We start from the raw sequence: 14,483 nt of genomic DNA on the forward strand, positions 1-14,483 counted from the left end.
TCAACAGTATAACTCACCTCTGTGTTCTTCTCTATATCAACAGTATAACTCACCTCTGTGTTCTTCTCTATATCAACAGTATAACTCACCTCTTTGTTCTTCTCTATATCAACAGTATAACTCACCTCTGTGTTCTTCTCTATATCAACAGTATAACTCACCTCTGTGTTCTTCTCTATATCAACAGTATAACTCACCTCTGTGTTCTTCTCTATATCAACAGTATAACTCACCTCTGTGTTCTTCTCTATATCAACAGTATAACTCACCTCTGTGTTCTTCTCTATATCAACAGTATAACTCACCTCTGTGTTCTTCTCTATATCAACAGTATAACTCACCTCTGTGTTCTTCTCTATATCAACAGTATAACTCACCTCTGTGTTCTTCTCTATATCAACAGTATAACTCACCTCTTTGTTCTTCTCTAACCCTCTTCCTCTTCTCTTCCCTCTAGCTCTGAAATCTGACCTCCCTGGCCTTGGTCACACCGCTCCCTCTGTCCCTCACCCTCCCTCAGTTCTCCAGCCCCCCCGAACCTTCCCCGACAGCATTGCTGCGGACCCCCTCCATCCCCACACCACCCCCCCAGACCCTCACCGCCCCCCCAACACCCAGCGCCGGCCCTCCAAGTCCACTTCCTTGGATTCCTCCTCTCTCCTTCAGGGCTGCTCCTGGGCACGAGGGGTGAGCCGCCCCCCTTCCCTGCTGCTGCCCCGGGGACTCTATGACATCATCAAGGCATGCGACGGGAGCGGGCTGCCTCGCTGCACCTCCTTCTTACCACACCGGTCTGTGACCTGGGCCAGCTCCTTCAGGTAGGAAAAGTCACACACACACACACACACACACACACACACACACACACACACACACAGTTGAGTAAGATGATGCTGTATATCAACGTTTCTAATGAAACTTTCCCTTCCTCTGTGTCAGACCTCTGCTAAGTAAGATGATAACGTGTACAGAACAGTCTCTGTATTACCGCCAGTGGACCATCCCACAGCCTCACCACATGGACAGCAGCAACCGCCCTGCAAAGGGGCGCACAGACAACTTCCATCCCCGCAGACTGCTGCTCAGTGGACCCCCACAGGTATACACAGACATATACACATGCAGACTGCTGCTCAGTGGACCCCCACAGGTATACACAGACATACACACATGCAGACTGCTGCTCAGTGGACCCCCACAGGTATACACAGACATACACACATGCAGACTGCTGCTCAGTGGACCCCCACAGGTATACACAGACATACACACATGCAGACTGCTGCTCAGTGGACCCCCACAGGTATACACAGACATACACACATGCAGACTGCTGCTCAGTGGACCCCCACAGGTATACACAGACATACACACATGCAGACTGCTGCTCAGCGGACTCCCACAGGTATACACAGACATACACACATGCAGACTGCTGCTCAGTGGACCCCCACAGGTATACACAGACATACACACATGCAGACTGCTGCTCAGCGGACTCCCACAGGTATACACAGACATACACACATGCAGACTGCTGCTCAGTGGACCCCCACAGGTATACACAGACATACACACATGCAGACTGCTGCTCAGTGGACCCCCACAGGTATACACAGACATACACACATGCAGACTGCTGCTCAGCGGACCCCCACAGGTATACACAGACAGACACACATACAGACTGCTGCTCAGCGGACCCCCACAGGTATACACAGACAGACACACATACAGACTGCTGCTCAGTGGACCCCCACAGGTATACACAGACATACACACATGCAGACTGCTGCTCAGTGGACCCCCACAGGTATACACAGACATACACACATACAGACTGCTGCTCAGTGGACCCCCACAGGTATACACAGACATACACACATGCAGACTGCTGCTCAGTGGAAACACACACACACACACACACACACACACACACACACACACAAACACACACACACACACACACACACACACACACACACACACACACACACACACACACACACACACACACACACACACACACACACATACATACATAGCCTTACACACACACACCAAAACAAACACACACCATACTGACTCCTGTAAACTGTTCAGGTGGGGAAGACAGGGGCGTACCTCCAGTTTTTGGGCATCCTGTCTCGTATGCTGATCAGACTGATGGAGGTGGACATCTATGATGAGGAAGATATCAACTTCAGTGAGTTACCATGACAACACTCCCATAACCACTGTGGCTGTGGGTCTCTGAATTGTGTTTTACACCTCTGTGATATTGTATATTAGAGCAGTGAAGGGTGCAGAGTCTTAATAGTCCTGTGGCTCATTGTGAGCACCTTCCATTCAACTGAATGTGATGACAGATAGATACATCATCTGGGCCGTGTTGACACTTCAAAACTATCATAGCCAACGGTCCAAGATTCTAGAAAACAGCTGTGCAAACGCGGAAGCGGTTTGGACTCTGATAACCCTACATGAGGTTGTTTTAAGGCGCTATTAGCTGTTATGAATGTGTTATGAATATATACATATCTTTGTTGTATAGGTGGTCAGCTGGAGCGTGTCCAGTACCTGCCAACCTGTGCCTCCTGGCCAGTCACAGACACACTGAGGGGCATGCCGTTTGACTACACCGTCCACCACCCCAAATATGAAGACATCAGCACTGTTTACTGCCCTGACTACTACCCCAACACTGATGGTTGGACATTGAGCGGGACGTCTCTCTAGGACCATAACATTATCATAGGCAGTCTTACTAGATCATTGTGTTGGACCTCCTGGTCTCTTGTTCTACTATTGTAGAAAAAACTAACTAGATAACCAATGATTGGCTAAACTCTGTAGCTGTGTACAGTATGTGGTTCTGGTTCTCAGATGCTCTATGGTTATTTCATGGTTGTTGACTGGTGTTCTCCTGGTCGACTAACGCCCAGCCCCTGCTCTCCCCCCAGGAATCCCCAGACGTCAGGAGGACGTGTATCTGCGGAGGCGTACGGCCAGAATCAAACTGTCCAAATACGCAGCCTACAACACCTACCACCACTGTGAACAGTGTCACCAGTACATGGCTTTCAACCCCGGATACCAGGTGAGCAGAGAACACACACACACACAGTCTCAAACACACACACGGTCACAAACACACACATGGTCTCAAACACACACACACACACATGGTCTCAAACACACACACACACACACAGTCTCAAACACACACACGGTCACAAACACACACATGGTCTCAAACACACACACACACACATGGTCTCAAACACACACACGGTCACAAACACACACATGGTCTCAAACACAGACACACACACGGTCTCAAACACACACACAGTCTCAAACACACACACACTGTTTATTATCAGCTGTACTAATCAGTGCTTAGTTGGTCTTTAATATGTTGTTATGTTGTATCTCTCTGGGACATGATCATGTATTCTATATCTGTAGATACATGATCATGTTTTCTATATCTGTAGATACATGATCATGTTTTCTATATCTGTAGATACATGATCATGTATTCTATATCTGTAGATACATGATCATGTATTATAAATATATTATTATTTATAAATATAAACATACAGTGCTTTCCAAAGTATTTTCCACATTTTGTCAATTGATTTTAAAAAATTCAAATATTTCCACATTTCAACAAAATTGATGCAATCTACAAGCAATACCCCATAATGACAAGGCAAAAACAGGTGTAGATATTTTTGCAAATGTATTACAATTTAAAAACAAACATACCTTATTTACATAAGAATTCAGACCCTTTGCTATAAGACTCTAAATTGGGCTCAGGTGCATCCGGTTTCCATTGATCATCCTTGAGATGTTTCTGTTTTAAATTTTTTACACATTTGCAAAAATGTCTAAACCTGTTTTTGCCTTGTCGTTATGGGTTATTGTGCGTAGATTTATGAGGGGAAAACAAAATGTCTAAACCTGTTTTTGCCTTGTCATTATGGGGTATTGTGTGTAGATTGATGAGGGGAAAACTTTTTTTTACATCAATTTTAGAATAAGGCTGTAATGTAAGAAAATGTGGGAAAAGTCAATACATTCTGAATAGATTCTGAATGCATTGTAGATGTGTAGATGTATATCTATTCTATATATTATATATGTGTAGATGTATGATAATGTATTCTATATGTGCATACAGTTAAAGTTGGAGGTTTACATACACTTAGGTTGGAGTCATTAAAGCTTGTTTTTCAACCACTCCACACATTTCTTGTTAACAAACTATAGTTTTGGCAAGTTGATTAGGACATCTACTTTGTGCATGACACAAGTAATTTTTCCAACAATTGTTTATAGACATATTATTTGACGTATAATTCACTGTATCACAATTCCAGTGGGTCAGAAGTTTACATACACTAAGTTGACTGTGCCTTAAATGATGATAGGCTATCAAAAGCTTCTAAAGCCATGACATCATTTTCTGGAATTTTCCAAGCTGTTTTAAGGCACAGTCAACTTAGTGTATGTAAACTTCTGACCCACTGGAATTGTGATACAGTGAATTATACGTCATCCCCAGGTACACCTCCAATTGACTCAAATGATGATAGGCTATCAAAAGCTTCTAAAGCCATGACATAATTTTCTGGAATTCTCCAAGCTGTTTTGAGTCAATTGGAGGTGTACCTGGGGATGTATTTCAAGGCCTACCTTCAAAGAAATCAGCCAAGAATTTGTAGACCTCCACAAGTCTGGTTCATCCTTGGGAGCAATTTCCAAATGCCTGAAGGTACCACATTCATCTGTACAAACAATAGTACGCAAGTATAAACACCATGGGACTACGCAGCCGTCATACCGCTCAGGAAGGAGACGCGTTCTGTCTCCTAGAGATGAACGTACTTTGGTGCGAAAAGTGCAAATCAATCCCAGAACAACAGCAAAGCACCTTGTGAAGATGCTGGAGGAAACAGGTACAAAAGTATCTATATCCACAGTAAAACGAGTCCTATATCGACATAACCTGAAAGACCACTCTGCAAAGAAGAAGCCACTGCTCCAAAACCACCATAAAAAAAGTCAGACTACAGTTTGCAACTGCACATGGGGACAAAGATCGTACTTTTTGGAGAAATGTCCTCTGGTCTGATGAAACAGCTTGGTCGCAAATGTGTCTTCCAAATGGACAATGACCCAAAACATACCTCCAAAGTTGTGGCAAAATGGCTTAAGGACAACAAAGTCAAGGTAACGCCCTGACCTCAATCCCATAGAAGATTTGTGGGCAGAACTGAAGAAGCGTGTGCAAGCAAGGAGGCCTACAAACCTGACTCAGTTACACCAGCTCTGTCAGGGGGAATGGGCCAAAATTCACCCAACTTATTGTGGGAAACATTTGACCCAAATTAAACAATTTAAAGGCAATGCTACCAAATACTATTTGAGTGTATGTAAACTTCTGACCCACTGGGAATGTGATGAAATAAATAAAAGCTGAAATAAATCATTCTCTCTACTATTATTCTGACATTTCACATTCTTAAAATAAAGTGGTGATCCTAACTGACCTAAGACATGGAATTTTTACTAGGATTAAATGTCAGGAATTGTGAAAAACTGAGTTTAAATGTATTTGGCTAAGGTGTATGTAAACTTCCGACTTCAACTGTATGTATGATAATGTATTCTATATCTGTATTTTATATGTGTAGATGTAGGAAATCTGTATTATATATGTTTATTCTATATGTGTAGACGTATGATAGCTTATTCTATATGTGTGGATGTATGATAATATATTCTATATGTGTGGATGTATGATAATATATTATATATGTGTAGATGTATAATAATGTATTCTATATGTGTAGATGTATGATAATGTATTCTATATGTGTATTCTATATGTGTAGATGTATGATAATGTATTCTATATGTGTACATGTACAATCATGAATTTATATGTGTAGATGTATGATCATGTATGCTACATGTGTAGATGTAAGGTAATATATTCTCTATGTGTAGATGTATAATAATGTATTCTATATGTGTAAGGACAGACGCTTGGAGAAGAGAAGCAAGTACAGGGAGTGAACATTTAATTAAGAAACGTATGTATGATAATGTATTCTATATGTGTAGATGTATAATAATGTATTCTATGTGTGTAGATGTATAATAATGTATTCTATATGTGTAGATGCATAATAATGTATTCTATATGTGTAAATATATGATAATGTATTTTATTTGTGTAGATGTATGATAATGTATTCTATATGTGTAAATGTACAATCATGAATTTATATGTGTAGATGCATGATCATGTATTCTATATGTGTATATGTATGATAATGTGTTATATATGTTTATTCTACATGTGTAGATGTATAATGATGTTTTATTTGTGTAGATGTATAATAATGTATTTTCTTTGTGTATTGTATATGTGTAGATGTATGATAATGTATTCTATTTGTGTATTGTATATGTGTAGATGTATGATAATGTATTGTATATGTGTAGATGTATGATAATGTATTCTATTTGTGTATTGTATATGTGTAGATGTATGATAATGTATTCTATTTGTGTATTGTATATGTGTAGATGTATGAGTCGACCCTGCATGCCTTCACCTTCTCCCACCTGCTGCTGGGGGAGGAGATCCAGCTCTACTTCATCATCCCCAAGTCTAAACAACACCACTTCAGCTTCAGCCAACCAGGAGGCCAACTAGAGAGCATGAGACTGCCCCTCGCCTCCGATTGGGTAATCTAACTAAGCCCCTTACCCTTAATACTAACCGTGATACCCATTCTCTACCCTTCTTCCTGAGGTGTGCACTCATTCACTCCCCTTTATGGATGTGAAATAAATGGATTGGTTTAAGAAATAGGGTGCTAACTCATTACAGCAATCCAGTGCCTTTAAATCTGCTAGGGGGATTGAGCAGGTACACATGTCAAGGAGAAGAGTAGAGAATCGAACCATAGCAGTACACTACTAACCCCTTCCTCAAACCCACAATCAGTGAAGTGAGGATGCACTGCATAATCTCACCACCAGGGAGCTCCCAAGAGCCTATTTTTCCTCTCCTACTTTTTATTCATTTATTTATTTATTTATTTATTTCCTATAATACTTCCACATCTGAAACCTCCACTAACATATACAGTCAACATAATACATAGTATAGAAACCCTGAGAAGATCAAATCTTTGCGGAACCCACTTAAACGTGTATATGTTTCTCGTTCCCCTATCAGAACCCAGACTGTATCAAGAGTCCCATCTTCACCCCAACAACAGGTCGTCATGAGCATGGCCTGTTCAACCTGTACCACGCCATGGATGGGGCGGCCCACCTCCACATCCTGGTCATCAAGGAGTATGAGATGGCTGTCTATAAGAAGTACTGGCCCAACCACATTATGCTGGTGCTGCCCACCATCTTCAATGGAGCCGGGCTCGGTGCGCTATAACCACCTCCAGCTCCACTCTCTTTCTCAATAACTCACTCATTCTCTCACTCTCTCTCTCACTCCCTCTCCCTTCATCTATCTCTCACCCTCTCCCCCCACACAAACAAACAAACTAACATACATTATGAGATACAGAGACAATGTCTCCCTCTCTGACCCCTGTCCCCTCCCCCAGGTGCGGCCCACTTCCTGATCAAGGAGCTGTCCTATAACAACCTGGAGCTGGAACGCAGCCGAAGGGTGGAGGGAGGAGGGCCGCCAGCCGACGTCTGGCCCTTCATCATCCTCTCTGACGACTCCTGCGTCATGTGGAACGCTGTGGACCTGGACTCACACAGGTATACAGTCACACTCACACACACATACACACGACAAGGAATGATTCTCAGCTACACACACAACAACACAATTCGTTGTTGTCCTTGCTAAGCTCTGTAATCCTCTCTTTCTCTCTTCCAGTACCTCAGGCCCTGTAGAGAGGAGTGTGTCTCTGAAGCAGGTGCTGCAGCACATGGAGGCGTGTCCTGACCTCACACAGTTTGGCCTCTGTGGGATCAGGAAGTGGAGCAGTCACTCCCCAGGTCAGGGTCAGGGGTCAGGGGGAGGAGCTCGTCACAGAGAGCCTTTCTCCAGAGGACACCTCCACGACTTCCTGCTTCTAAACGTGGACCTGACCCAGGGCATCCAGTTCAACCAGAACAGGTGAGACAGTAGAATAGAATTGAATAATATGCTAGAATAGTCCTGTACAACCAGAATGGATTAGAGAGGACAGACTCTTGACTTTAGAAAAGTCATTTGTTTTAGAAGAAGAGTGTGGTGGCAGGTTGACATGGTTTCTATGTGAACCATCCCTCACTCTTTCTCTCTGCCTCTTCTCTTTCCCTTCGCTCTTCTTCTCCCTCTCTCCTCTCTTCCTCTCTTCCCCCTCTCCTCCTCTTCCTCCTCAGGTTTACGTGTGATGATGTGGACTTCACCCTGCGAGTCCACAGTGCTGGTCTGCTCATCTGTCGTTTCAACAACTTCAGTGTGATGAAGAAACAGATCTCTATTGGAGGATACCACACCTTCATCATCAAGAACAAGGTACAGTCTTACACACACCCACACACAACCACACACACACACACACACAACCACACACACACATACACTCACAACATCTTCTTCAAATCAAATGTGGTGTTCCGCAGGGATCGATTCATATCCCTCTGTAATGTGATGTCTCAGTTGTAATGTTGTTGTAACGTTCATGCTAGGACCATTGTAATGTTGATATAATGTGTGGTTTCAGATGACTGACGTCCCCACCTCGGTCCAGCCGTCTCAGTATATCTGTGCCCCGGACAGCAAGCATCCATTCCTGGCCACGCCTGCACAGCTACTGCTGGAGAAATACCTGCAACACTCTAGCCTGTTCCCCCTTAGCACATGCAACTACACACACCCCATACTGTCTGTAGACTGCTACCTCAACCTGGGGCCGGAGGTACACACACACACACACACACACACACACACACACACACACACACACACACACACACACACACACACACACACACACACACACACACACACACACACAAATACATATGTGATTGTTTTGATGTCAGATCAGTCATTGGGGCATCTCTCTTTCCCTCCATTTCTCCTTCCTTCCCTCTATCCTTTCCTCCCCCCCCCCCCCCTCTCTCTCTCTCTCTCTCTCCAGGTGACGGTGTGTTTTGTGAGTTCCAGACCTCGCTCCATCAACATCTGTACTACAGGGCTGCTGTTCAGCGGCCTGCTGCTCTGCTTCTGGGATTCCTTCGTCACGCCAGGATTCCTAAAGAACTTTCACTTCCTCAAAGGTAAACGTACACAGACCCATGCAGGCAGACTACACACAGAGAAGTCATCACTTCTTCAACGGTATTTTCTGTTCCCTCCTACAGGGGCGGTTCTGTGTGTGATATGTGCTGACCGTAGCTCTCTGAGACAGACAGTGGTGAGGCTGGAGCTCGAGGACGAGTGGAGGTTCCGGCTGAGTGACGAGTTCCAGACAGCCAACGCTAAAGAGGACCGGCCCCTCTTCTTCCTCACAGGGAAACATATATGAACCCCCCTACTCCTAAACCCATGAATCTCAAGCCGTACCCCTCATCTTGAACCCTGCTGTAGGTTCAAAACAGAAAGCCAAAAACTGTCTGTACTCTTCTGGTGGATCAAGCCAATAACCCATGCAGAGAGTAGCTGCTAGTGAATATAGCTATGAGTCTGCGACTGGTATGGCTCTGTTTACTGTAGCATTGCTGTGGTATTTACTACAATACTACAATACTCCAATCAGCCCTCCACCTCTCTGTTGTGATTTGTTACACGTCATCATTCCACAGTACATTCCACCATTCTTATTGTAGTTAATGAGGTATCGATTTTTTAATAGATATTTTTTGTGATATACAATGATTAAATATTTTGCATATATTTTGACAGTTTTGTGTCATGTAAAAAGTACTTATCTATGTAAAAGAAGATGTTCTCTGTAGTGATTTCACACCAGTGTTCTTTAAGAGGTGTTACGTGAGGACTCTCATGTGTATGTGGCTCTCATTTCTGACGCTCCGTGTTTGTGGTCTCTTGATTATCAATATGTTGAGAAACTTGAATTGATGTTGTCATGTTCTATAGACACAATGGCCTGTGTACTGTATGTTTTACAATGTATAAATGTACATATTCTGAAAACAGTCTCAATCTATTTTACAGTATCTGCTGTTGGTTATGTTGTACATCCGTCCAGGTTGGTGCTCTTCTGAATTATGTTTTTTACCATCAGGTCCTAGAGAGCCACTCGGAGTGCAGGCTTTCATTCCAGCCCAGCACTAACACACCTGTTTCAAATAATCAACTAAATACAGGCTGTAGTCTGGACCAGGAATAGTTGATGCAGGGCTGGAACAAAAGCCTATGCACCCACATTGACTCACTGCACTTCACACATCTCTCACTGCAACTCTCGTTTCCCACCACTAGGGGGTGGTGTCTCCCTCTTTATTCCCCCCCTTCGTATTCTTTTTGCGACACATAGGAGACTCGACACTATCTGTGGCCAGCAGAGGGCAGCACACACTAGACATTTAAACTGACAGTCAATGGAAGCTATTGCCACTGGGCTCAAGTTGAGGACAGATGAGAACAATAAATCAAGTCCAATTGAAATGTGCCTTACTGACACCTAACAGTGTTACCTTACACCTAAGTTTTCCTCTTAGCGAATCACTAAGAGAACCTGTCATTATGTAAGAGTCTTGTGGCCTACTGTAGTTATACAGTATTATACAACGGGTGGGGTCTAATCCTGAATGCTGATAGGTTAAAACCGCATTCCAGCCGGTGTCTATTCCACAAATTGCCACTGGCTACATCTATGACTTTAAAATGGCTTTTTACTCTGTTCCATCTGACTGCGCAATCCATTGTCTCATCAACCCAGCCAAGAAAATTATGAACTTTATTTTCAGTACAAAAAGCATATAGACATTATCTTTTAGATTAACATTTAGTTTTCAACAGTAGAGATTTGTATAAACCTTGCTGTCTGTCTCTCTGACATTTGCAACATTGTTTCAATATTCAAATTTGATCTCCTGCTGTCCCATAGCGAAGAACGTGTTGGGAGTCGGGACGAGACAGACAGGCAGGCAGAGTTTCTCAGCACGTCAAAATCATGAATCAGTTGGCATCATTTTTATGAATATATATATATATATGTACAAAAATATATAAATTGATAAAAGGTCAAACGAAACACAGCTAATTTCCAGTCTTTCCAACTTCAGTTTGAAGAGATTGTGTTACTGTAGTTGTCTTGTTGGCTAGCTCCTATGAGCAACAGTGTCCACACCTGAGTTAAGTTTTTCCTCTTAGCGAATCACTAAGAGAATCTGTCATTATGTAAGAGTCTTGTGACCTACTGTAGCTATACAGTAGTGTACCCCTGCAGTAGATAGTGGTGAGACATGGTGCAGTTCTGTACTAGCTAGGGCGGGGGGTCCAAAGGGGCAGACAGGGACATCTATGGCCATTCAATTGAGCTGTGTATCCTGGGTTGGAGGGACATGTTGAGCTGACCTACCTGTCTAGCAGCCTTTGATCCAGAGGGTATAGAGCAGGCATTGAGCAGCCAGGTCACCTGTGATACAAGATCGTATTAGACGTCCATCCAAGCCAGAAGATGTTGGGAGATGACATGGAAACCGGCCAATAGTGGCAACAGTTATCGCTGTTACCTTTAAGTAGGTTTCAGATTTAAACATCTGCCTCTGGTGCAAAAAGTTGCATGTTCAAATCCAGCGATAGAAAGTAATTTTTTATATTTTTATTGTAAGCCGATCCCAAACCTTAACCCTTACCTTAACCATTCTTAGTTCATGCCTAAACTTAGTATTACAGAGTTAATGCCTAAACTTAACCCTAACCTTAGTATTACAGAGTTAATGCCTAAACTTAACCCTAACCTTAGTATTACAGAGTTAACAGGGGTGTGTGTGTGTTGTCCTAGCCTTTTAAAGGAGCTGGGATCAGATCTGGTTGGTCCTCTAACGTTTATCTTTGGAACGCGGTTCTCAGAACACGCTGGGTAAAATGAGTCCCACAACATCTCCAGAAACACTATATAGACAGTTTGACAAGTGAGAACGAACAGAGTATTACAGTCTTACACAGAATCGCTGGGATCACTACGTGCTTCAACTGTTTTTTATTTTTTTTATTTAACCTTTATTTAACTAACGTCAGAACACACTTGTCCGTCGGATCACCAAGTATCTAAAACACACTTCAGTCGGATCACCCGGTTTTTAACACAGAAACACACCTTTTGGATCGTATACCTGAGTGGGGATCAAGCCGTGTCATGGAATCATGACCCCAGAGGAACATCTGGAAAAATTCTGCAACAACGCCAGTCCCAACTGGTCCTGGGTACGGTGGCCTGTCTGTCTGTCCGCCTGCTTGTCTGTCTGTCTGTCCGTCTGTATCTGTCTGCCTGTCTGTGTATGCCTACCTCTGTCTGTCTTCAGTCACTCACTCTCTCTCTGTTTTTCTCTCTCTCATCTCTCTCTATCATATCATGGACAGACAGACGGTCATATAATGACCTAATACAGTTCTTTACCAACCATACTCTCTCTGAGTATGTCACTATCTGAGATAGACTACTACTATAACCTGAGTCAAGACAGACTGTTCTGTTGCTGAATATCCGTCTGTCGACAGCCAGTGGCGGCAGTTGAGACTATGTGATTCTGAGAAAGCGAGGGAGAGGCAGAGAGAGGAGAGAGTGGGATGAGGAAGGAGGGGGGTGGGCTGTTGGAACATTTCAAATTGCACTGTGCACTCAAAAGGCTTCCTTGGCCACATATGGGCGCCGATGACGTGGACGATGTCGATTAAGGCAATACCCCCGCAGCTCTCTGTTTCAGAGGGCTGTGTTAAATGAGAAAGACACATTTCAGTTGAACGCATTCAGTTGTGCAACTGACTAGGTATCCCCTTTCCCTATACTGATGGTACTGAAAGTGTAACTCTGGGTATGAACCCAAGTCATCTGTGTGCCACAAGATTGTGGTAACCCGCTGTGCCAAAGTCTAGGCTTTAGCTGGGGGAGCAAATGCCAGTCTGAGACCCGATTCATACAATTGGCCAACCTGACACGTACCATGCTGGCTCAGATATCTTCTTTCCAGAATGGTTCCAGCGACTATGGTGGATGCGTAACCAGGCCAGCCCAGTTCAGCTTGGTTCAGTTTGGCCCTATAGTATGAATCAGTCCTCAGGTTTCAGGCAAGGTGACTCATGCCCTATCCCATCTGGACAAGAGGAATACCTATGTAAGAATGCTGTTCATTGACTACGGCTCAGCATTCAACACCATAGTACCCTCCAAACTCATCATCAAGCTGGAGGCCCTGGGTCCCAACCCTGCCCTGTGCAATTGGGTCCTGGACTTTCTGATGGGCCGCCCCCAGGTGGTGAAGGTAGGAAACAACATCTTCACTTTGCTGACCCTCAACACTGGGGCCCCACAAGGGTGCGTGTTTAGCCCCATCCTGTACTCCCTGTTCACCCACGACTGCGTGGCCATGCACGCCTCCAACTCAATCATCAAGTTTGCAGACGGCACAACAGTAGTGGGCTTGATCACCAACAACGACTAGACAGCCTACAGGGGGGAGGTGAGGGCTCTCGGAGTGTGGTGTCAGGAAAACAACCTCTCACTCAACATCAACAAAACAAAGGAGATGATCATGGACTTCAGGAAACAGCAGAGGGAGCACCCTCCTATCCACATCGACGGGACAGTAGTGGAGAAGGTGGAAAGTTTAAAGTTCCTCGGCGTACACATCACAGACAAACTGAAATGTTCCACCCCCCAAACAGTGTGGCGAAGAAGGCGCAACAGCGCCTCTTCAACCTCAGGAGGCTGAAGTAATTTGGCTTGTCACCAAAGACAATCACAAACTTTTATAGATGCACAATCGAGAGCTTCCTGTCGGGCTGTATCACCACCTGGTATGGCAACTGCTCCGCCCACAACCGTAAGGCTCTCCAGAGGGTAGTGAGGTCTGCACAACGCATCACCGGGGGAAAACTACCTGCCCTCCAGGACACCTACACCACCCGATGCCACAGGAAGGCCATAAAGATCATCAAGTACAACAACCACCCGAGACACTGCCTGTTCACCCCGCTATCATCCAGAAGGCGAGGTCAGTACAGGTGCATCAAAGCTGGGACAGAGAGACTGAAAAACAGCTTCTATCTAAAGGCCATCAGACTGTTAAATAGCCATCACTAACATTGAGTGGCTGCTGCCAACATACTGACTTAATCTCTAGCCACTTTAATAATTAAAAATTGGATGTAATAAATGTATCACTAGTCACTTTAAACTATGCCACTTTAATGATGTTTACATAGCTTACATTACTCATCTCATATGTATATACTG

The 14,483-nt window shown here is 43.9% G+C and overlaps 1 protein-coding gene across 3 annotated transcripts in view; it reads left to right on the top strand.

Annotated features, from left to right (window-relative positions):
* LOC139553779 (protein GREB1-like) overlaps nt 1-10,218 on the top strand; it is a 68,915-nt gene extending 58,697 nt beyond the window's left edge. For 2 of the 3 annotated variants that reach the window (XM_071366435.1, XM_071366437.1), the window contains 13 exons: nt 458-818; nt 940-1,099; nt 2,104-2,206; nt 2,555-2,710; nt 2,964-3,100; nt 6,613-6,774; nt 7,271-7,475; nt 7,662-7,824; nt 7,946-8,188; nt 8,437-8,572; nt 8,781-8,975; nt 9,201-9,339; nt 9,424-10,218. In XM_071366435.1, the coding sequence (XP_071222536.1) occupies nt 458-818; nt 940-1,099; nt 2,104-2,206; nt 2,555-2,710; nt 2,964-3,100; nt 6,613-6,774; nt 7,271-7,475; nt 7,662-7,824; nt 7,946-8,188; nt 8,437-8,572; nt 8,781-8,975; nt 9,201-9,339; nt 9,424-9,587 (2,324 nt within the window). In that variant the 3' untranslated portion in view covers nt 9,588-10,218. The remainder of the gene's footprint in view (nt 1-457; nt 819-939; nt 1,100-2,103; nt 2,207-2,554; nt 2,711-2,963; nt 3,101-6,612; nt 6,775-7,270; nt 7,476-7,661; nt 7,825-7,945; nt 8,189-8,436; nt 8,573-8,780; nt 8,976-9,200; nt 9,340-9,423) is intronic. The other variant, XM_071366436.1, reaches the window with a different exon arrangement.
* The last annotated feature ends 4,265 nt before the right edge of the window (nt 10,219-14,483 follow it).

Source organism: Salvelinus alpinus, chromosome 25 (assembly GCF_045679555.1).
Source record: "Salvelinus alpinus chromosome 25, SLU_Salpinus.1, whole genome shotgun sequence".
NCBI lineage: Eukaryota > Metazoa > Chordata > Actinopteri > Salmoniformes > Salmonidae > Salvelinus > Salvelinus alpinus.